Source organism: Strigops habroptila, chromosome 5 (genome assembly GCF_004027225.2).
Source record: "Strigops habroptila isolate Jane chromosome 5, bStrHab1.2.pri, whole genome shotgun sequence".
Taxonomy (NCBI): domain Eukaryota; kingdom Metazoa; phylum Chordata; class Aves; order Psittaciformes; family Psittacidae; genus Strigops; species Strigops habroptila.
Window position 1 is genome coordinate 59899417 of NC_044281.2, and position 24141 is coordinate 59923557.

Sequence of the window (24141 nt, forward strand, 5' to 3'; positions counted from 1 at the left end):
CGCTAGTGAGGCAGCCTCCGCGGCTAGAGCGCCGCCGCTTACATCCGGTTGCCATGGAGCCCGCCCCAGCGTCCCCCTCCCGCCCGGCGGGGCCCGCGCCCCCCGGCCCCCGCCCTGCCGCCGCCGCCGCCCCGCGCTGCCGGGGGAGCGCCCTGCGCCGCCGCCCCAGAGCCGCTCTGGTAAGCGGGGGCGGCCCGGGACGGGCGGCACGAAGCAGAGCGGCGGATTCGCGCCGCGCCCTGCGCAAGGCCGGCGGGAGGCCGGGGCCGCAGCGCCGCCCGCCGCCGGCACGGTACGGCACGTGTCGGGTGGAGCGCGGCGGCGGGGCCGGGGCGCGGCGCGGCGGCGGGCGGCTCTTCTTCTCCGGCGGTGCGAGGTACGGGCCGGGCGGGCGCGGGCGCGGGCGCTTGCCTCTCCGCTGCCCCGGCTGCAGCAGCCCACGGGCCCCGCGGACACGCGTGGCGGGCGCCGCTGCCCCGCTGAGCCCGGGCAGCCCGCGAGCGCGGTGGGCACAGGGCGCTCGGGCGCTGCATGGTGCATGGCATGGTGCAGAGTGGTGGATGGCGTGGGGCATGGTGCATGGCACGGCATGCAGCACAGTCCCGGGCACGGCATCGTGCCCGGTGCTGGATGCTGCACGGCATGGTGCCTGGTGTGCTGTGGTCCCGCACACCACACCGTACCGGTTGCATGACATGGCTTGGCACGGTACGGTACATGGTGCAGTGCATCCCCAGTGCCTGCCTACATCTCTTTGCTCCCCCCAGCTGTACATGTGTCTGTCTGTCAGGGCTGTCCGTACATCCAGTGGAGGGGTGTCTCTGTCACTGTCTGGTGCTGGTGCTCTGTTTTGGAGTGGGTTTTGTTCCCGTGTGTTTGTGTGTCTGTTGGCTGTGCGAGCACGTCCCATCTGGTACCTCTGTGAAGTCAGGGAACAGAGCGGGTGCTTCAGAACGGAATGGCTATTGTGGATTATTCAGGCTTGTTCAGCAGGGTATAGGATTCACTGAAATATTTAAGCCTTATAAAATGCTTCTGTATTATCAGTTTCAGCATAGGCTTGTGGCAGAGAGATCCACAGGTTAAACCTTTCATGCCTGAAAACTTTGTGTGTTTACTGTCTTATGTGACGTCTTTTCATCCTGGTGCATGTGTCCCCGTTCCTGCTGTGGCAGGGGAGAAGTAGGGGCTGTGCAGCTCACTCCTGTTACAGTCAGCTTTTGAGGCTGTGACTGTCACAGCAGCATCCGAATGCTTCGTTGTACACAGCGGCACCCCTCCTGCTCCTCTCCTCCATGGACAGGCTCATCAGTATGTCTTCCCAGGAAAATCTTCCCAGGCCTCTAATCCTTCTCCTTTTTGAGCTCTTCTCGTCTGTGCCTGTCAGCCAGAGTCTCTTCTCCTCCTCTATCCCCAAACCAGCTTTGCCACTATGGCTTTATCCCTATCTTAACATCCACCCCTTGTCTAGACGCTCCACAGTTAAATTGTTCTCAGCCCCATGGCCAGGGGATTAGGGAAGAGCTGAGGAGATAGGTATGGGGCCTGATGGTGTCCCCATGCAGTCTCTTGCCCCTGAGCTGGGACAGCCTGTTGTAGCCTTCCCAGCTCATCCTTATAGCAAAGGGGCAGCATGAACTGCTCGCCTCTGCCCCTCAAGGACGCACCAGATGAGTTTTTCTCAGCAAAGCTGGAAAGCTTCTGTGCTGGCACTGTGAAGCAGCCTTTGGGGGTCAGGGGAAGCAACATGTGGGAGATGCCGGAGCTGCCAGTGTGGCAGTGGCATGCCTGCTCGCTTTCCTTCAGTGTTCATTTAGCCCAGATGGCCTATGAGGTATGGTGATTTAGGTGAACCAGTTGTGTTTACTGATATGCTTGCAGAGAGAGCAGGGAAGTGTGAGTGCGCACAGGTTGGCAGGCTGTGGATTTTTCTGGCCTCCCTCTGAATCTGGCCTGCTGGCGTGATGCTTCTATTACTGAAAATTACTTCTAGTGGGAATGCTGAATCATGTACTCCCAATAACAAGGAGATACAGTAGGATGAAGGTATAATTCATTCAGTTTTCTTTGCTGTTTCTTTTTTTTCTTTTTTTCTATTGCCTTTTGTCTTGTGTGCTTCTTATGGCAGCCCAGGCAGTGCTGCCAGCAGGCTGGGCGCTTCAGCATGATGCTCATTAGCAGAATTCTCACTGATCCTGATTTTAAGTTTCTTTTAAATTGCATCCCATTTCTAAGTGTTATTGTGCAGGGCTGCCTGAAAAAAAATAAATATCTTTAGTCGTGTTTTACACCCCTGAGATCTTTCCAGACTGCTGGCTTGTCCCCTCCCCATCTTAGTCATCCCATATTGCGCTAGACAAATTTAGCTCCTAACCTTTCCTTATAAATCAATTCCTCTGGCCTACTGGCAATTTTTTGTTGTTTTTCTCTGAACTCCGTCTGTTGTAAGTATTAGAAAAGCCAGGCCAGATCCGAATAGGTATCTATCCAGCCTTTCTCCCGGAGGTTGCACGGAGTAAGGGGCAAGTGGCCTCTAGTGGCCAGCCATCAACTGATGCACCGAAAGGGAGCACCAGTGCTCCCAGACCACGGGCTCTCCCTACTCGAGAAGGCAGCAGAGCGATAGGGTAAGGATCAGAGAATGTGGCTCCCATCCTTGCCCCTCTCTCAGTCCAAAGCACAGCCCTCTTCTGCCCCCAGCCCTGCCGGCTCGGGGTGCCCATGCTTTGTGTCCTGCTTTCACATGGTGATGAGCAGGGGATTGATGGAAACCCTGTGGGCATTTCACATTCCCTCTGAAATTTCAAAGAAGCCCCAAGGGCTCTCGTACTTTACTGCTAGTACAACTGTCTTGCTTTTAGCTGTTCAGCAGTGTCATTAGTGACATATCTTCAGCATCATTCAGAATACATTGCTTCGGTGCATAAAGAAAGAGTTAAGTGCTGGATTTTCCCTCCCTTTTAATGTTGTTTAGGCAGCCAGGCTGTAGTTTTAAACTCAGTGTAACATCTTGAAAAGCTGGAGCCAGCAGAGTTCGTTGCTTCCAGCAGATCTTTCAGTCGTGGGTTTCCTCCTGCCTGGAGCATGAATGCCTCTGTGAACTTCTGCCTAGCTCCAGACAAACCTGAGCTTGACCTGAAACAAAACACATTGTTTCACAAGTTTGCCGATAGTTTTCAGTTTCCTTTGGAGGCCCCACAAGGCACATTAATGGCACAGAGGTGGAGCTGAGCATTAGCACTTTTTTCTTTGAATTACCTTTACCATTTTGCTAGTTTTTAGTGATCCTGCTACTGCAGGAGCTGCTGTCCAAAGCCCTGTTGTCCTTTTGTTCCCTGAAGTAGTAGTGCTTGCAACATGTTTTTGCAGGCAGTCTGTAGCTGTGGATGTTACGTTCTTTACAAATACCCAATCTCTTCTTTACCAGTCATGATACCATGGCCCTGCAGGATTGCAGAGCCAGGTTCCCCCCACCAGCTCTTCCCACTGGAATAAAGAATTCCTTACCTTCAGTTTCAAATATGCTGCTGTTTGCTTTCATAGAATGATACCCTTTTCTTCAGTTAAATGCAAAAGGAAATAAAAGCCCTGTATTATCCTTTTCTCTATCATGTCTCCTACTAAAAAGCAGCTCAGTCTCTGCTTACAGATGATTTCCAGACCTTTCTTCTTTTTTCTGCTTTCTCTCTCAGAACTGTCTTGCTCTATCTTTCTTGGAAAACAGTGTGAAGTTGAAGATCACAGTTTAAGATCTACAGAGTGGATTGGGTATTTTCATTTTTTTCTGTCCTGTTCCTTATGGCCTGGACTCTGCATTTCCTTTTTAGACATCTGTCTTGGCAGCATATTTCTCACGAACTGTTCAGGTCTCATCGAGGGATTCAGTTACTGAAGAGTCCAATGATGTGTGTTTGAGGGGTTTCTTTTATTCAGTTTTGCCTTGTTCCTGATAATTAGGAGGGTGGACCAAGGGAGCATGCTTCATCAGTAGTAAGGTTAGCTCCTCAAAAACTTGCCTGGGATTTTTGGTTTGAATTAGCTACGGTTTTGGTTTGAATAAGCTCTTTAGGTAGGCAGAGTAAGCATAGGCTATAGTAGCACCTTCTGGAGATCTTCAAAGGTAGAAGGAGGGATGATGAAGTGGCCTTACTGGTGTCACCTTTAGAGCACCTGTTTTAGTGTTTCAGTGGCCTGTCTTGAGCACTGGCCCACACTAGGTACTTCAGATGAGATAGTAAGAAACCCCTCAGCAGATTGCTGGGATATAACCTATAATACTTCTTGCAAAGCTTTCATAGCTGGAGAATGGCTTGTTCTGAAAGATGGGTTTAACTTCTCCTGATTTTCTTTGTCATAAATATGACAACTTGTTACCCAGAGAGATGGCCAAGCTATCCTCTGACTTCGCAGTTTTTTCCTCTTCAATGACATCACTGAAAAAAACGTTTTCTCTTGGCGGTTTTGAATTCATTTGTATTCTACCCTTGTATTTTTAACAAATGTCCCTTTTCTTGTGCTGTGAGATGACTTTGCTATCTCTGTGTCCAAAGCACTGTGCTTGTGCTTACGTCTTCTGTGTATGAGTTCAGATGAGTTTTTGGAGGTCTGTTTCTTCCCAGTGCCAGTCTCTGTGCCATCTCCAATTCTTCCTGGGGTGCAGCCCATGCTGAGCTCAGCCTGCGCTGTTGCTGTAAATGATATGACTACAAATGTTTCTGTGTTAGTCTCCATCCCACTCCTTGTCAACCATGGCACCTCACTGCCTTCTTCACTTGCAGTTGCGTGTTGAGCAGAGTGCTCCCTTGAGCTGCCTGTGGGGTCTTCTGCGTCCCTCAGCCACGCTGGTGCAGACAGGGCACAGATCTGCAGTTTGAAGGTTGGCCTCCTTCCCTGTAATGTGTTGTTTTGTGTCTGGTGTTTCGATGATGAGCTGTTTGTCCTTGTGGCCCAAAGGGATCAATCTGAGGTTCCTTCTGGCCATTTTGGGATCTGCCCAATTAAAGCTAGGTGGCACAGGACCACTCTGCTGCCTGCTCCCGGCATGCCCTCCCAGCACATGATCTTGTCAACTTTATCCTTCCCCGGCGGTCAGTCATGCCCTGGCTTTGCATAGTTGTGCTGGTGGAGAGATAGCTGAGCAGGAAGCCTTTCCTCTTGCTCAGGCGTGCAGGAGCTACGTGTAGCCACTGTCTCGGTTGGGCCTTGCACCCTCCATGCAGCAGGTCACTCAGGGCAGGACAGGGTCCCACCTGCCTTTGAACTGTTGGAGCTGGTGCACAAAACAGCATGGGCTGGGCCATTCTCGCTCCCTCACTGCAATGTGCCATGGGACAGGCCTGTCCTAGTGATGCTGGGGAGGTTCCCCAAGGGCTGGTGAGGTTACCTCTCTGGGTTAGGAGCCAGGGGGGTTGAGGGCAGTGGCCAGCCGTCTCCCACGACATTCCCTTGTCCTGCCCTCTCTCCACAGGTTATGCCACTCTCCAGGTTTGCTGGGTGCCTGCCGGTGAAAGAGAAGGGTTGATATTTTGCCCAGGCCCTTAGGTCCTGAACCAAAATGGCAGCTGGAGAGTCCCCTCCCGTAGGAGATGTCTTCATCGACCTGCAGCAGGTGAGGTGGGAATCAAGCAGCAGAGTGGCCATCTCTTCCCTGGGGACCGTGCTCCTGCCAGGCTGAGTGCAGGACTCATGTCCTGGTGGCCTGCTGCAGTAGGAGACACAGCTTCTGTTCACAAGGGGCAGGTCTGCGCAAAGGGTACTCCAAGACTGCCCATGAACCCACGTCTACTTTGCGTGCAGACAGCAAGCTGTGGTCCAGAAAAGGCCAGAGGTTGCTCTGTGGGGTGCTTGTGCCTCCAATGCCATTGAGTGGGGTAGGCAAGCAGCAGGAGGAGCTGGACAGCTTGCAATTAGGCTCTTCCCATGTAGGCTGGGCTTGGGACACCCATGCTAAGTCTCGCCCACAGATACAAAGCCACTCGCGGGGCACAGCTGGGAACAGCTAGGGGATGCGAGGAGAGGCATAACTCGGCTAAAGCCGCCTTGCTCCCTCTTTCTGCCCAGCACAGATTTGTCACAGTTGGGCCTCCTCCTGTTTCCATGGAAACATGGGAGTCCACAACAGCTCCGCACTGGCATTTCAGCTATATTGAGAGAAAATTTTACCAGCTGCAGCTGCTTGGGAGATCGAAGAGGCAGAGGTCACTCGGCAATGTTCTCCTTGGAGCATCTCCACCAGCAAAAGGCAGAGAAGTGCCCGTAGCCTGAAACAGGAGGAGAATGGGCAGGAAAGCCTGAAAAGAGCATGCCAAGGGGAACAGGGCGGGCCCTAGGAATGCAGAGGAATGGTGGGAAGGCATAGGGTGGTCACTGACCCAAGGGCAGCTCACCAGAGCAGGGCTGCTCTTTCACAGGGGGAAATATGTAGAAGGCCTAAGAAAGGGAGGGATGGCAGATTGGGCAAAGGGAAGGCCAGAGGGCAGTAGTTAGATGTGAGGAGAGAGAAACCCAAGCTAAACAAAAGCTACGCATCTCCTTCAGTAGGAAAGACAGGCACTGGCATTGTCCTTTGATACCTGCCACTCAAGGGAGGTGTGGAGGACCCCTAAGGTATCTCTGCAGAGTGTAGCTTGGAGGATTGCTGATCTGTTCTGGCTCTTGGTTTTGAGCAGAGCTGTGCCTCTAAGGGAGAAACTTTGCCCAGCCCTGTTGTGTGGAGCCTGCTGCTCCTCAGCAAGCCCAGCACCGTTTGCAGGGCAGGAGGATCCAGAGGGCTGTAGGGGTCTGCAGTGTTTGATTCTTGTCTGGCGATTTCTCTGCAGGGCAGAGATCGTGCAGAGAAAGCCTCTCCTGGTGCCGAGGACGATGAGGACTTGGATAAGACTCTGTCAATCGAGAGATTTGGGGACCTGATAAGCAAGTCAGCATCAAGCAATCTGGAGAAGCAAAGACGCAGCTACAGTGAGAGAGATTTTGAATGTATGTAGGTTTGAACAATTGTACTTCCACCCTCGCCACCAACCCTTGCTCAGCCCCACGTGCTATGCAGCCTCGTGCTGGCATCCTGCAGATTGTGTTAGCCTGCTATTCATTTCCTCCCTTCAGAGCGTTCCCAAAGTGCTACGTACACCTAGTTTAGCACCAGCGTCCATGGCCTCTGTTCCCTGTTTTTCTTGTCCCTACAGGCATAGGTACTGCCCAGGCCATGCAGCAGCATAGCTTAGCCCGGGTTGTTTGCTCACCTGGCATCGGGGACCTCTGCTGCCACTTCCCCGATGTTGAAATTTCCAGTTTGAAACTATTTTTCTTCCATATGGCTGCAAAGAAACATGCAAATATGGCCAGAAGCCAGGCTGTCCTCCCCAGTCTGAAAGCAGATGGCTCCAGTCAGACATGCCTGTATATTTCTGAATAGAAACCATGAAACCATCAGGTTTATCTGCTCAAAGGACTGCAAAATAAAAATGGGGTGTGAATTTGAAATGCTGTAGCTACCTCACCTGAACTCCTCTGTCCAACATGTTTATTCCTCTAACTTCCCTTCGATGATGAAGGCAACCAGTCTGCCCAAACTCATTTTGGCTGTAAAATGAGAGCGTACCCACAGGAGTGGCCATAAGCTATTGCCTGGTGTAGGTGGGTCACATTAGTTTGTAGTAGCAGCAGGGAAGGGCAGGAAGAGCACGCCCCAGTGCAGCAGCCTGCTTGTGTTGCAGACAAGTAGCGATGGTTGGGAGAGTTTCCCACACTTGCTGTCCACAGTCAGATACTGCTTATTTTCCAGCTTAGCTTTGATGGGATACAACATCAGGAACATTATGTTCCAGGCACATCACCAGGCTGTTTTCTGCTTGGCCTCTCATTTCCAATGGCTGTTGTAAAAGTTTGCTGGTAAAAGTTACTGTAGTGTACCCCAGCTGCTACTCCCTGCTCGTGTCATTTCTCTACAGAGGGTCCATTCAAATAACACTTTCCACCTGAGCACACAGTCACTCATGTACATGGCTGCAAGGTGCTAATAGCTTTGCTGTGGATTGAATACCTGTCCTGTGTCTGTAGGATGTACCTGCTCAGAAGCTCTGCCTGTGTGCACAGGTGTGTGGGTTGGCTTGAGCATGCATGGCAGAAGCTTCTTTGAAAATTTGACTAGAGATTTGTACTGTTTGGGATTTTTTTCTTCTAAATGGAAGAATCCTTCTTCCTTTGTCAGAACCAAGCTTCTTTTCCTCTGAGCTCCTGATGTATCCCTGTTACGTTGTTATGTCAATCTGGTTATCAGAACCTTTATGCAGTTCTTATTCATAAAGCTGGAAGATCTGGTTAGGTTATTACAGTTTGAAAGATAACATACCAGCACATGGAGGTGAATGCTCTCTGGGTTTATAAACACTTCCTGCCATATTCAAAGCCAGGAATTCCTAATATTCAGGATCTTCCTTCTGGGCTCACTATCCAAATTACTTTTTCATATCTCTTGTATCAAGTTCACTGAGAAGTGTAATCAAACATCTAGGACACTAATTTGGCAATAACTTTCCTTGCAGGCAGGCAGTGCAAGGAAGAAAGCAGGGAAGGAGGGCAGGGGCTGGACACACAGGAGTTGCAGGAGGACAGGGAGGAAGAAGAGGGAGGCATGAAGCCTTTGTGTTTGGGAGGGATATATTTTTCCCACCTCGAGGTCAACTTTATGGAGATGTGATCAGTTGACATGAGGAAACCTGAGTGCAGGGGTGAAGAGTGGTGTTCCCCTCTTCTATGCCAGATCAGCCACTTACCGTCACTGCCTTTCCCTGCAGCCCAATGCTTTGGTTTCCTTCTGATCCAGAGATTAAATATTTCTGTCTTGGGCTGATGCGAACAAGCCAGAAAAGAAAGATGGGCTGTGTCCTCACCAGCAGCCTTGTGTTGTAGAAGGAGCAACGCGTGTACAGCTGGGGCCTTTGTTGCTTCTTCTTCCATAAGAAATTCATGCCTGACCTATCTGTGGCATGCAGAGCAGTGCTACAGGAGTGCAGTAGCGGGACACAAAGGTCTTTCTGCCAAAACTTGAGTGTGAAATAAGGTACATCTAGTTAAGTCAAAGTAAAGAACACTTCGGAAGAAAAAGTGTCTATAAAGAGCCCAAACTCTTTCCAATTTGCAGATGTCTAACCATTCCAATCTCCTTTAATCTTGCCATAAGCCTCTCCTGCTGAACCAGGGGTGTATGTGAAATATCCCTGCTGTTCCCAAGGGGGGAAGCAAGGGAGAAAAGACTTGAGAAACCAAAGGAAAGGAAACATGACAGCAGAACAATGAACCTGCCTGGCTCTCCCAGGGAGAAGGTTACAGCTTCCATTGAAAATGTCCTTTGAAGGTAGTTTTCACTATAAACAGATTCTGCTGCCATGTCACAGGAAAGCGGGGAAGGAGCCAAGTCAAAACAGACTGGAAACAATTCCTCAGGAAGAGCTGCTGAGCAACACCCCCTTGCCAAGTGGCTGGTGCCCCCCGTGTTTTCAGCTGCTCTGGGTGCAGCTCCAGCATGTGTGCATCCTGCAGACTCTATGGGAGCCTTTGTGCCTGCAGATAGACCTGGCAGAAATGGCTTTCCTCTCTCACACAGGGAGATGCTGAGCTTACCCTGTTCCCTGCCTGGTGCATTATTGTTGGTTTTGAGTGAAGGCTCAGAGATGCCATTAATTTCTTCTCACTCTGTAATTCCCATGACACTCAGGTCAAGCCTGTATGAATTTCTCTTTGTAGATTAGTTTAAAGAAAAATCTTTCTGCCCTGTTTTTTAGCCTGGTTTTTAAAAGACAGCCACCTAATTGAACCTGCATTTCAGAAGCTGGTAGACAGAAGCCCTCATGGTACCTGAGAGTGGGCTTAGGTTACATCTGCACTAAAAGGTTTGGTCTGTGGTTCCTGTGGGTATGCAAGAGGGACATGCTGTCAAAGCCTGGGGGATAAATGAAGTGCATCTATTTAACTCAAAGAACACTATGCAGGAAAGAAATTATAGAATCATTTAGGTTGGAAAAGATGCTTAAGATCATTGAGTCCAACCATAAACCTAACACTAAGTCCAACTCTAAGCCAACTCTAAGCCATGTCTCTAGAGTGTTTGTAAAGGGTCTAAGTCATGCTTGTTTGAGAATGTAAGAAACATGTTTGGGAAGGGCATGGTGCCTCTGGCAGGTCACTGCAGCTCTGCATAGCCATGCAAATGGCTTTTGGCAACACTGGGAGAGGAGTCCTGCCTTCCCCAGGGCAGTAGAGCTGCGTTGGGGTGGTTTGGCACTGCACAAGAGCTGCCTCCCCAATCACCCCAGGCTGGTCATAGCCTGCCGCATCACTGGAAGAGCTTTGCTATGTCCCTGCGGGCTGGTGGCTCTCCTTGCCCTTCCTGGCCCTTGATCTCCAGACCATGCTGTTTCCTGGAGGGGCGCCTGGCAGGTTCCTCCCAGCCTCTTCCTGCCCCTGACTCTCTTTTTCTCTCTCAGTCCACCGCCAAACCTCGCACCACATCCATCATCCCCTTTCCACTCACCTCCCTTCTGCCCTCAAGTTCCAAAAGAGGCCCCCCCGCACCAGCAGGAGGAAAAAAAGGAGGAGAAAAAAGAAGAAAACCTCAGTACCCCCCTCAGAAGTCACCCCCACCATCCAGGAAGAGGACGAGGAGGGGGGAGAAGAGGAGGAAGAAGAGGAAGAAGAAGAAGAGGAAGAAGGAGAATCTGAGGCAGAAGAGGCCCAGGAGAAAGAGATCTCTGCAGAGTCTGAGGGTGAAGCTCGTGGGAAGGACACGTCCCCTAAGCTGGAGCCCTCAAGCAAACCAAAGGCAAGGCTAGGGCATTCCTACTTGGATGGGGCTCAGAGGTAGGGGAGGTGGAGAGAGGTTTGATGCCTAGAACGTGCCAGGGTACATGGTCGGCGGAGTGTGCTGCTCAGGGGGAAGATGTTGTAGCTGTGCAATATCGTGGGAAGAGTGGTTTTGTCCCTGCCTAGCAAAGATGAGCACTGGAGGACAGTACTAGATGAGCCATTGCTTGGGGTGGATGCTGGGGAGGGTGTGCATCCCCATTTTGAGGGTGTAAGATAGATGGGGAAAGATCAATGTGTCTGTTCTGAGGGTGTTATAGGATATGGGAGGGCTCAATATGGCCAGTCCTATGGTGTGGGGCAAGTGGGAGAAGTCAGTGTGGCCCATTCTAGAAGGTGGGGATGGGGAGGATCTGCGTGCCAGGGATTGGGGTGAAGACTGCCTGCCCAGGCTCTTGCTGTCAGGACTGTTGTCTCTGCAGTTCACCATTGGCAGCGATGAGGAGGAGTCTGTCAGCACTGTGGCCCCTGCGCAGTTTCACGTAGAGGAGGAGTGTGGCATCCTGTCCCCTGTGCCGTGCTTCACCGATCTGCTGCAGGACAAGGGTCCTGCCTCCCTCCGCAGGTAGGTGAGCGGTGCCGAGCTGCTTGCCACTGTCCCTGAATCGGGGTCACTGCACAGACCCTGTCCCCAAGGGTAGTGGCTGTGCCCAGCCTGAAGTTACCTGCTGAGCCAGACGGGACATGGGGCCCCGAGGGAGAGTGGCTGTGAACAGCACAGTTGCTCTGCAGTGGGTCAGTCACTCACTGTGACTCCTGCTACTTCCTTGGGTCTGTGGGATTCCCATGGTGTGGATCTGGGGGCACTGGGCTGCACACCTGCAGTACCCTTACTTTCAGCTAACTTGAGCTGTCATGCTGCCCTGTAGGCTGGGAAGCCCCAGGGCTCGGCCAAGTTGGGGAACCGTGAGGCATTAGCTCAGAGATGGGTCCCCAATACTGACCACAAGCTGATCCCACTCTGTGATGGAGCAGAGGAGGAGCAGAAGGGGCAACTTTTAGGTTTTGGGATAGGTGACTCCTGGCTCCTTCTCAGGGACTTGCTAGTCAGGGCTGAGCAGAGACACCTCAGCCCCTGAGGGGCTATGGCCCATCCTCATTCACCCTGTTTGCTACCATCAGTCTCTTTGGTTTCTACAGCCTCCCAGGACCTCGGGAACGCCTGTCTCGTGGGTGGGAGAAGCGCAAGCCCTGGGGCCAGGTGGCGAGCGGACAACGGATTACCTATGACTTGAAGGAGAGGATGTGCATTGGCAGCATGACCACGCTGGAGAGCGCAGCATACCAGCGCGTCCCCACGGACGAGGCTGAGGCCCAGATGCTGGCATCTGCTGACTTGGATGGCATGAAAAGTGAGGATTTGCAACACTACTTATGTTACAAGCGCATGTGCCCTTTGTTTCTCCCTGCTTTGCCCTTTTCCCTAGCAACTCCAGGCACGGTCTTCAACCTGCTGTAGGAGCTGTTCCTCACTTCCCTGTCCTCCAGCCTCTGCTTCTGCAGCCCTGGCTCCTGTCTGTCAGCTTTGTAATAGCCATAGTGCCCCATGCACCTCTGCTCACACCCATCCCAGAAATGCTTGTTCCTCCACCCACCCCACTGCCCTCTCTGGTTCAGGGCTCCCTGCATTTCCCCAAGACCCAGCTCTCTCCTCTCCTGACACACTTTCCCTGCGATCAGCCCTCTGTGCGACACGCCAGCTCTGGCATTGCAGAAAACCTGAGGTGAGGAGCCTCCCCTCTGCTCTGCTCTCCTGGAGGAGAGGCAGCTGCCCCCTCCGGAACGCCTCAGAGGGGGACTGCCCCTGTGTGCGGCGTGAGGGCAGACAGAAGAGATGTCATGGAAATGCACGCTCTGGGCCCCAGGACATGGAGAATTCAATAGGTTGCTCTGCAGGCTGGAGAGGGAGGGAGACACCAGACGGGAGCGAGGGAGAGAAGCGGTGCTGCACACACAGCCTGGCTGTTCCTGGGCCACAGGGACTGCATCCTTGGGCATCTGGCACGAGACCCTGTGGCAGAGCGAGGACCCTGCTCCTGAGGAGCTGGTGGGGCAGACCCCACGGAGGCATCCCTGGGTGGAGAGAGCTTTCCTGGGGCCTCCTCAGTCCCCAGGGGCTGCTGCAGCCGGCACCTTCATGCCCCGTGAGGAAGGAAGCGAGTCACCGGGGCTGGCCCCAGGGCTGCGGTGAAGCCCCCTTGGGGGCAGCTTTTGCTTTCCACGCATCAGCCTGGCTACCCCGGCCCCTCCTCTGAAGGCAAGTGGCTCATGGCGCCTGACCCCTGACCTTCACAAGGACAAAATGACAACCCTTCGAGAGAGAGAGGAGGCAGCGAAAGAATCAGAAGGGGGCAGCAGCCCAGAGGTAGCAATAAGCACCCATATTCGCAACTCGCTTGGCTATGAAGACTTTGATGAATTTGCCTTCAATTTTGAAGACTATGATTTATGGGAGGCCATCAGAAACCATCTGGGCTACCCAGGCGGGGAGCCCACCTGTAAGTACCGGAGCAGTGACCCTACAGTTGCAGCTGTAGATCAGAGCCCCCAGCTGAAGTGCATATCCCCCACCCTGTTTTGCTGTATGCACCCTCTCTGTGTCAGGTTGGTCTTCTGGTTTAGAGGAGGTATGGTCTGCCCTACTGCGTGCCTGAGGACACCGGAGGATCTGCCTGGTGTCTGTGTGTCTGTCTGAGGTCTTTGTACAGATCCGTGTCAGAGTGCCGAGGTGCTTCCCTGTGTGTGTCTCACTTGAGCAGCTCTGGAGGCAGCTGCATCTTGATGTTTGTGCTTATCAGGATGTGGCCTGTGCTGTGGCTAGAGAAAAAGCAGCTGCTCTGAGGTGTGTATAAGGACAGAGACATTTCCCCTTTCATCTGCAGCACAAGGTGACAGAGTGCTGCTGCTCTGTTTGCTGGAATTTGAGCTGAGCTGTGGATCCAACAGCACAGTTGGGTATCAGGTTCTCGCCTCTGCACCTTAGCCTAATGCCCTGAGGAAAAAATAATTTAATCCCTCTGTCTGCAGGCTTGAGCTTGGCTGTGAAGCTAGCTAATGGCAGGCTAGCTGGGATGCCTGGAAGCAGGAAAAGAGGAAGGAAGCGAGAGTGGGAAAAGCAGGGAAGGAGAGTATAGGAATCCTGAGTTTCTGTTCTCTGCATCTGTTTCATACCTGCGCATCCCTTGCGGAGAGCTGCATCTCTGAGCTGTTGCGGGGGACTGTGCAAAATCCAGAGCCTCGCTTCTACCTCACGCAGGCGGTCCTTCCTTGGCAGATGGTGGCAGCTCACAGTTTGAAGGTGGCTTTGTCTGTCACCTTGGGAGTGACACTGTTCATAGCCATAGTGGTGGTTGCCCAAATGTCCTTGTCTGGATCATGCGTTAATTTTTCAAGGGATTTTAGGACCGCACATGAGAGGGTGATGCGGTCCCAGAACTAGCGCTTTGCACACAAGAGTGGGGAGGCAGAGTGCTTGCAACAGGGAGTTAGGATGCCTTGGTTGAGCTTCTGGCTCTGCCACAGCGTCTCGGTGTGATGTCAGGCAAAACATTGAACTTCCCCTGCCTCCCAGTCCCAGCATAGTGTTCTCTTTCTCAGCTGGCCTGTCTTTATAAGCCTTCAGGGAAGAAATGTCTGCCTATATGCTTCTGCGGGGACCAGCAAGTGGGGATTTGCTTCTGACTGAGTCTGCTACTTGTTACTGTAAATTGATAGACAGTGTAGTAAAGCAAAGTTCAAAGTAGAAACACGGAGCAAATTGGCACCATCAGCTGTCCCAAGCTGAGCAAACTGTACATTGGAAGCATGAGAAATTGCCCCAGTCTCACACGGGAAAGGATGGCTGTTCTTGGGAAGGCAGAAGGGGCAGATAGCTTCTGCAAGGTGTGATATGCATCACTTATAAAGAGGGGAAATTTGGGTGCTAGCAGTTAACACATTCATTGATTGCTACAGCTAATACTGCAGGTGCTTGAAATAGGATGTGCTGTACAGACAACTCTTTAGTTATTTCTGCAAAATGAATCCACACTGTGTATGAATCCTGCAGAGAAATATGGTGGAGACAGGGGTGGCAGAGACACCAGAGTCAGTTCTGTGCAGAGCCTACTATGTCCAGCCAGTGCCATTTGCCTGCCTATTTACTGCATGGCAACACCTCTTCCAGGACCAACTCAGATCCAGGAGGAGTTTAATAGCTTTTGACCAGAGTGAGTCGTTGTTGGACCTGAGCTGGTCTCCTTGCATTCCTTTTAGTGCTTGGAGCATGGGGAGTGCTGGGCAGGGACACCTGGATGGCAGCAGGGATGAGCTGGGGTCCAGCTGTCCCTATCACATTGAACTCAGCATCAGCCAGGAGAGATTTCGGCTCTGTGCAGGGCAGGGCTTCTTCCAGAAGCCAGCACAGTGTTGTGACTTACTAATGCTAATTAGTAAGTGATTAATGTGATTAGCATTTTGTTTAGTCTAATTTTAAATACTCAAAGAAATTGAGTTTCAATCTCTTTTTTTTTTTTTTTCCTTGGTGTAACTTGACCATTGGGGTACACAGGAAGTGTGCACCATCTTTGTGATGCAGGGATAGCAAGTTGCTCTCTAGTACTGATACAAATACTCTGATGCCTCTTTCTGAGCTTCCTGCTTGTGAATAGAAGGTAATGAAAGGAGGAAAGCAGGAACTAACACACAAATTGAAAGAAATTGCCTGCCAAGTTGGACTATCACAGGCACTCTGGGAGAGACTTTAACAAGTGCAAAGTTGTATTTGTCATCTTCAGATTTAAGTTGGTGGAAAAGGAACTTGGTCATCCCAAGAAATCTGACTGTGGAAGCCAAGGTAGCAAGAAGAATTTCTGGAGGAGACTGTAGGAGATGCTGTGTGGGAAGGCATACCAGTTAGTTGTAGCCACCATAGGACTCACTCTCTGTCCTCAGACTGTCACTGTCTCATTCTGTGCTCCTTGGGAGCACTGGAGAGGACATGAAGGAAGAGCTGTCTTTGGCTGCTTCATCCTGGGGAGTTTGTCTCCAAGCAGGGAGGGCAGAGCTATACCCTGGGCACGTCACCCTTTTGTCTCAGTCAAAGATCCTGTCCTGAGTAAGGACTCCAGACTTAAGTGCTCACTGAAGCTTGACTTTTATTTGGGGGAAGCACCAATCTGATGGGACACAGAAAGGCTCTCTGTAGAGCAGCCTGGAGCAGCCTTTAGGGACTCCCAAAGCCAGGGGCCTCTTCGTAAATTAAGCCCATGTGTCCACCCTGCTCCTGTGAGTCGTTTCTCCCAGCTGTCATCTCAGTGCCCACAAGTGGATCACTCCTTAGTCTTCTGTAGAGCTCTGAAGGTGTGACTTCACCGGTTTGCTCTGAGCCTGCAGCACTCTGGCTCCTGTCCTTGTCAGAGTGTGGGAGTCACTGGGGATGCTGGCAGGAAACTTGGCTCCTTTTATTTTGTCTGTCCTCCAACCATTTGGTGGCTGAGACTGAATGCCTGTGTGTGCTTTGTAGGGCTGTTGCTGAAGAGCACTGTGTGGCAGGTCGTCATCACCATGAGGGAGGCTTACTGTGCTTTGGGTGAGTGCTCTGTCTTGCTGGACAGAGCGTCCTCTGGCCCTGGTCTTCCAGGGACATGGTAAGAATGAGTCTTAGGTTGCATGGGAGAATCAGAAGCTGCAGGGACTGGAGGAAAGGTGCCAGATACCAAGATCATCTGCCTGGTGGACTTTGTTTTATGCGTGAACCCACACCAAGTATGATGAAGCGGCTGCCATGCACACAGGAGCTTAGAAATCCGTGCAAAAGTCCAAGGAAGTCCCACATGTGCCCAGCTCCCAGGAACGTTCATAGTGGTGGGCAGTTATTGGCTCCTATTGACATTGCAGTGCAGTAAGTGGAGCAGGGAGGAGTCCAGCTGTCAGCAGGATATGCATCAGCCGTGCAGCCAATGGGGAAAATGCCCTGAAGCTCAGTATTGATTCATTTTATGTTTAATTTGGCAACCCAGATTTCCAAGAAGCACAGCCATGGTATGCCTGGCCTGATGCTGAGTGTGTCTTTCCATGCCAGAGATGCATAAAAAAGAGACCACATGGCCTTCAAACCCAGCGCTTTTTGCTACCTTTCATGGCCTGAGAGCTTCCAATCTTGAAGCTAAGTGCGGAAAGGTACATGGAGACTTAATATTCATCCCAGCCAATGGAGAGCTGCCCTTGGTCCCTCAGGGAGAAGACCTTGTCTTTGCCTTACAGGCATGGCCAGCAAGCCTCGATGGACTGAAGCTGAGCAAAACCCTTGACTCCATGACCTGCCTGGGGGAGCCTGTCCATCCTGGAGCCAGGCTCTGAGGCTTTCCCCATCCCCATGAGCTGTCTATGCTGAGGAAGATACACTGGATAGTCCAGGGAAACTACTCTTCATGGCAGGTTGTTGCACCATTGCTGTTTCTCTGGCATTGCATAAGGCTGGCATGGTTGTGGCCAGATTTTGCTGGGTGCTAGCTAGGCAACAGCAGTGGTAGCTTGGTGAGGGGCTGTATTGAAGCCTCAACAGCTGCTCTGGAGGCTTCATGAGGCTTTGATTCATCCATCTGAAGTCTGTAACACAGACCTTTCAGAGGGGATTACAGTGGCACTGCAGATCATCTAGAAACAGTGATAGCTGGATTTAACTGCCCAGCCTCCATGCAGCCGTGATCTGCACTGTGATTCTACAGTCTCATTGCACAATTAAATAAAACAGTCATTGATATTTCTATGTGTCTCCCAGACCAGCAGCTAAATATCCTTCCCCTTCACTGCCCTTTATGCTTGCTGAGCACCAGGCCTTCCTCCAGTGGGAGAAATGAGCCCCAGCCAGGTGCCTGCCTGTCCTATCTGGATGCAATGCTATGCAGACAAGGCTTCAGGTTGCTCTTCGTTGATGGAGTATGGGGTGGGTTCATGCACCTCTTACTTGGGTACCATGAATAAAAGCTTTTGCAATGATGCTGCAGTATATGCACAGCGTGGGAGGAAGCCTTCTTCTTGAAGGAATTAGCTCACAGACGTCTGGAAGAGCTGAAAGTAGACACATGAGGCAGGAAGGATCTTCAAAGGTCTGGAGGATGATGGTGAGTGCTCCAGCTGCCAGGGCTTTGCTAGCATAAGCTAACAAGAGAAGGGTGGGCTCAGATGTATTTCCCTGCCAGACTGTTTTTCGCTAGACAAACTGGTGGTCTTTTTTCCTTTCCCATGTCTTCAGGCCACCGTTTTGAAGATAACCCTGGTGTGAGAAGGCATCTGATGAAAAAACCATCTCGGAGTCAGATCACCAGGACAAGCAAAAAATTAGCATCAACTCCATCTGTCAAAAAGAAGAAGAAGAAGAAGAAGTTGGATAGAAAGCCCCATGAGGTATCCATGTGCTGTCCTCCCACAATTGCCTGGGATTTATGCCCTGAAGCCATAAATCAGGTCTAGAAACAGGCATTTTAAGGAATTATAAATGTGGTTTCAATATAATTAATTATTTACATGACCTTGGGGGTGACATTTCAAGCTCTTATCCATTATCATGAAAATACACTTTTTTCAATAAAAGCAGAGATTTCTCTGAAATCACAAAGCTTTGACCTTAGGAAAGATATTAAAAAGTCACAGAAATGGTAGTGCTGTTGTGGAAGTTGGCAGCACAGTAATGTCACCATCTCTGGTAAGTGATGGAAATTTTGGGGGAAACCAAGAAACAAGCAGAGGACAAAATCGTCACAGTTTGGTAGAAAGGAAGGGATGCATCATTCTCTTTCCTTTACCCATGCCATCTGACTTAGGAGCTTTCTGGTGTTCCATGTGCTAATGAGAGCTCCTGCTGCACTGCCAGGAATATTAGTCCTGGCTGCTTTTGTTCACTAAGCCTCTGGTTAAATAAGGCAAGCTTGCTGAGGCAGCACTTTAGACTAAGTGGTATTTGAGAACAAACCTGAGGCTCTCCCCATATTGCTGATAGAGCTGCATGCATCAGGGGAAGTCTCATGTCCTCACTGTAATTCGTACCAGGTGTTTGTGGAGCTGAATGAGCTGGTGGTGGATAAGAACCAGGAGATGCACTGGAGGGAGACAGCCCGCTGGATCAAGTTTGAGGAGGATGTGGAGGAGGACACAGCAAGATGGGGGAAACCCCACGTGGCTTCACTGTCCTTCCGCAGCCTGTTGGAGCTCAGGAAGACTATTGCCCACGGTGAGTCAGGAGTGGCAGGCTAGAGTTTGTCTCTTGCTCTGGACAAGTTTTGTTGGACAGCTTCTGTCACTGTTTGGGCCCTAACTGGCGACATGCCAGCGGTGTCTGTGTCCAGGCTCCATGTAGGGTCTGTGAAGACAGACCCACCCCCCACCCTTTTTGCCAGGATTTGCATTAGCCCAAGGGTGCCTGTGTTGGTTCCTTGCTCTGCTCTGCTGCTTTCAGGCATGTGGCAGCTGTAACCCAGCTGTGCCTGGGCCAGCATGTCTTGGACCTATCATCTTTGGTGTGAAAAGGCAAGCTTGGTCAGAGTGGGAGCTATCAGTGCACCTTGGAGTTTTTGGGTTCTCTTGGGACAAGAGTTTACACAGATGACATGGGACGCCTGGACTTGGGGCATTTCTCAGCTGAGAGAATCTGTACCCCAACCAAAGTGTGGCTCCTGGTGGGACAGCTGTGTCCCCAGAGTGTGAGTGTGGCGGGGAGCATTGCACACTATGAGCTGGGCTCTTCCCCTCCTGTGGCAGGTGCCGTCCTCCTTGACCTGGAGCAGACCACTCTGCCCGGCATTGCTCACCTTATGGTGGAGACTATGATCATCTCTGACCAGATCAGAGCAGAAGACCGAGCCAACGTGCTGCGTGCCCTGCTGCTGAAGCACAGGTGGGTGCCAGGGCTTGGGGATTATCTGTGAGCCCCAAATGGTAAGGGCAGCGGGTCCCCTCATGGCCACCACTCTCCCCCTCAGCCACCCCAATGATGAGAAAGAGGGCTTCTTCCCGAGGAACCACTCCAGCTCCAGCATGAACTCCATCGTGGGGAACCACCACCACAACCACACCACTGACACTTGTGTGCCCCTCATGGGGGAAGAGCGCATTGAGATGGCTGACCCCAAGGCCAGTGAGACCGAGTGCAAGGAGGTGAGGGTGACATCGGGGGTTAGTGCTTCTTTTTCCACACCCTGGGGACAACTGTCGGCTGGTGGCAGCCCTTGGCACCCATTTCTGGGCCCCCTTACGGAGGGCCTTGTACTTGCAAGGGCTGAGCTCCTCTGGATCACCTGGAGTGCTGGAAATAAGGTCGCTGCATGATGATTTTGGGACCTAGTTTTAGCCTCACACTGTATGCAAATGTCTGCTTGAGCATGCAATGGTAGCAACAGCCCTAGTGCTTGCAGGGTGGCCTTTGCTGTGAGGGTGCCTTGCCTGTGAAGCAGGGTGTGGGGTGTGCAGCCAAGGCAAGCCCAGCTGCAGATATATCAGTGGGATGCAAGGCTGCATAGGGAGACCAAGGCATGAGGATGTTGTCCTTACTTGTCTGTATTCTTCCTTGGCAGAAAAACCCACATCTCCATAACTCTGAGGGCCACCGTAAATACCTGAAGTTGATGGAAAAGATCCCTGAAGATGCGGAGGCCACAGTGGTCCTCGTGGGTAAGAGGTGGCAGGTAGATTCCCCAGCACCAAAAGAGACTAGTGCAGGTCCCAGCCTGGCCCTAGCTGTCTGTGCCCTTCTTCCTGAGGGGTATTTGGTCATCTTGTATGTGTTCTCAAAGTTCAGCTGGGGATAGAGCCTTGTATGCTTTCTCCTTTGGTGATGGTGCACATTCTCTTTCTCTGTGGCAAATGTATGGAATGCCAGGGTAGTTCTTTGCCTAAATTAAGAAAGAGGTTGATAGACACTGCTGCTTGGAGGTGGGGTACAGCTTAGAGGAGAAAGTCCTACAAAGCTCACCAGAAGATCCCATTTTGCAGCTCAGAAGTGGCCAAGTGGTGCCTGAGGGACTATTGGCCAGGCAGTAACTGCTGTCAGGCCTCACACCGTCCTCTGACCATCGCTGCCCACCGTCTGGCCTCTTCACACCTCACCAGCAGCAGGTCCCTGCCCTGCCAGGGGCAGTGTTGGTTGCTGGCTGTGTGTGCCAGGAAGCTTTGAGTTTATGGAAGCAGGGCCTGGCTGGTGGCAAGGTCTCGGGTATCAGCCATAGTGCTTCCAGGAGATATTTCTCTGTACAAAAGGCCTGTGAGTGGGCAGGCTCAAGCACTAGTGGGATTGGTGTCTTCGACCACAAGAATAGTCCTTCTTGGCATTTCTCTGGCATTAATATCTCAGCAAATGCAGATACGCTACAAGCAAAGTAAATGCCGTTGCCTATCCAGTAGATTAAAAGCTCAGGCAAAGAGGCTTGGCAGCTCAACCAAGCTGATGCTTAACCACAATGAGGCCAAATCAGCTTCATAAATGCACTTTGAATACTCAGATAACTAAACACTGGCCATTTCTGAGGTAAGGCTGTGTCTTGGGATTTGCTTGGCCACTCAAATGGCCCAGATTTGCGAGTCTAACACAGAACACAGCTTTTTGCTGGATGCACATGGCAGAAAGATCAGTAATAACGCCAGAGAAATACAAGTATTCAATAAACATTTGTGTTCGGTATGGGAAGGAAGCGGCTGGTATGCCGGAGGATGCAGGAGTACTTCCCAATCTGTGAGGAACCGAGGAGACTGCCAAGCATTGGTGAAATGTGGACATTATAAAACAAACTGTGCAGTTTGCACCTATGAGTCTAGAGAACTGGCTCATTTCCATCTGAAAAAAAAAAAAAAAGGTCTAGGAATACAGGGACCATACAAGAAAAACAGAGGAAAGCTCATAGCATCACTGCTCAAGAAAGGAAGGACAGTGATCCAGCGCCTGTAGGTTGTTTAACCCGACGTCCTTCCCAGGCAATATAATGGCAGAGCTAATATGGGATTCAATTAATAAAGAGCTAAAGGATAAGAATGTAATTATTGCCAAGCAGTGAGGTTTGTGGGAAATAGGTCATGTCAAGGAAACCTGATTTCATTCTTTGATGAGATTAGAAGTTTGTTTGATAGAAGTAACATCTAAGAGACTTCCTTCCATAAGGCAGTGGCTCAGTGGCCTTCTGATTTAAAATTAGACCCTTATAGTATAAGTAGAGCCTATTTGTAAGAGATTAAGAATGGGCTAACTGGAAAGCTAAAGAAAGTAGCACTGCTTGGGAATGATCAGTGAACAGGGGACTTCGAGCAGTCCGTGGCATGTGGTCATGAAGAAAACCACTGTGTCAGTGATCTGGAGAAAATAGGACTGCTGGGCTCATAGGAACCCCCAAAATCCCTGTTTCCACTGTTAAAGGCAGCCCAGTACAGCTCACCCCAGTTATTAACTCTGCTCAAAACATTGCCTCCTGCTAGGTTGTGTGCAGTTCCTGGAGCAGCCAACTATGGCCTTTGTCCGACTAAACGAGGCCGTCTTCCTGGAATCTGTCTTGGAGGTCCCAATTCCTGTCAGATTCATCTTTGTGCTGCTGGGACCGAGCCAGGCCAACATGGACTACCATGAAATTGGCCGCTCAATCTCCACTCTTATGTCTGACAAGGTGAGGTGCTGATGGATAGTGATTCTGGCACAGGTAAGGGAGCTTCAATAGCTCCTCAGAAGTCAGTCCTGGGATGAGTGCTGAGAGATGCTGTGCAAAGGCCCAGATGGGGCAAGCAGGTGTGAGCATCTGGGATTTTTAACAGCAGCTGAGCTTGACCAAGGTAGGATGCTCCAGTATGGAGGGAAGAGTAGGACAGAGAGCGTTAGGCCCAGTGAGGAGAGGGGATGTATGTAAAAGCAAGAGCAAAGGACTGCGTAAGGTTAGAGGAATTGTGTTCAGTTGATGTTTCACAAACAGAGGAGGGTAGGCTGTGACCATGATGCCTGACCCAGGCCACACTGACAAAAAGACCCACCAATGCCTGGGGACTGTTAGGTGTTTGGATGAAGGTTTCTAGCTGCTCCGTAGCTGGGGCATCCATGCAGAGGAGCACATTCATGCAGAAGGAGAGATGAGGAGGCAGGAAGGCTTTTCTGCCAACTGCATGCACTGCTAGAAGTCCCCTATCTGGTTAGATGGCAGGAAAGTGAAATTCATTATCCTGGTAGGGAATTAAAGGCAAAGAAAAGACAATCAGCATCTGCTGTATACATCCAGGACAGGAAAATCAGAGGTTCACAGGGTCCTCCTGGCTGGTGCCATGTAACTATAACCAAGTAAAAAACCTGCCTGTCCTGCCACCAGTGCACAGCTCTTCCTGAAGTGGGAACAAAAAATTCCACTCAGAGCAGGTGGGTTGCAGGCAACAGGGGCTCTTGGCTGAAAGATCCTTTCGCGGGAGTTACACAGGGCTCAGCTCAGACTGATTGTAGCCAGAAGACATGAGGTGCCATATTCCAGCTTCAGCACTGTGTTTGTGGGCTGATCTCGCTCATTTGAGCCTCTGCTCCTCTGTTGCTGGAAGAGGGGAGCCAGCTGCCGCAGCCAGGGCTGGCCGTAGCAAGGTTACATAGTGGCTGGCGCCATGAAGAGAGTATGATATCATTTACAATTTGAAGCTGTGGCTCCAGGGAGTCTGTGCTGTGGGGACCTTAGCTGTCCCCTACCTGCTTTACAGGCTGTTCACTTGTTTATCTTCCTCCAGCCCTTTCTCTGCAGGCATGTTCCAGAGGCAATGCAGCACTTCTGCCCATTTGCCAGCACCTCCCTGCTAATCTCCTGTCTCCTCATGGTCCTTCCTTTGGAGTCCTTCCGTGTCATCTTGGCCTTGCTGTTGCGAGTATCTCCCCTTTTCTGCTTGCTTTCCCTTGCATGGCTTTCCTCATGCTGTAGACTCCTATTTTCCCTCCATCTCCCATGCGGAGACTCCCAAGAGTCTTTAATGCTCCTTGTTCAGGTCCTGGTTCTTGTGCTTTGTCTGTGGTGCTTTAGGGCTCCGCCAGCTTCTCCCTCAAAACAAACCCAACACCAGACTGGAAGGATGTCGTTCTGTTGCAGAGTCCTAATTTTGAGCTCCAGGGGCAAGGAACGACTTTAATTTCTGTTGCGCCTGGCTTCTGGGGCATCTCTGAGTTGGGCTCTGAACAAGAGCCCCTGCAGGACTGAGCAATGGCATGCAGAACTTGTAAGGATCTTGGCCTGATGCAGCCGCAATAATCCGTTGTGAATAGAGGCATGGGCTCTATCTCACAGATGCCAGCTGTGGCGTCTGGCTTAGGGA

At 51.3% G+C, this 24141-nt stretch overlaps 1 protein-coding gene across 3 annotated transcripts in view; it reads left to right on the plus strand.

Annotated features, from left to right (window-relative positions):
• Positions 1-7: 7 nt before the first annotated feature.
• SLC4A3 (solute carrier family 4 member 3) overlaps positions 8-24141 on the plus strand; it is a 34969-nt gene continuing 10835 nt past the window's right edge. Inside the window, exons 1-13 of one of the 3 annotated variants that reach the window (XM_030487207.1) lie at positions 8-179; positions 4779-4876; positions 5468-5608; positions 6819-6975; positions 10482-10816; positions 11280-11422; positions 11998-12209; positions 18092-18243; positions 18886-19066; positions 19594-19729; positions 19815-19989; positions 20406-20502; positions 22294-22478. In XM_030487207.1, coding sequence (XP_030343067.1) covers positions 5555-5608; positions 6819-6975; positions 10482-10816; positions 11280-11422; positions 11998-12209; positions 18092-18243; positions 18886-19066; positions 19594-19729; positions 19815-19989; positions 20406-20502; positions 22294-22478 — 1827 coding nt within the window. In that variant the 5' untranslated portion in view covers positions 8-179; positions 4779-4876; positions 5468-5554. Of the gene's footprint in view, positions 377-4778; positions 4877-5467; positions 5609-6818; positions 6976-10481; positions 10817-11279; positions 11423-11997; positions 12210-18091; positions 18244-18885; positions 19067-19593; positions 19730-19814; positions 19990-20405; positions 20503-22293; positions 22479-24141 lie in introns of all 3 variants that reach the window. The other 2 variants (XM_030487208.1, XM_030487205.1) reach the window with 2 other exon arrangements.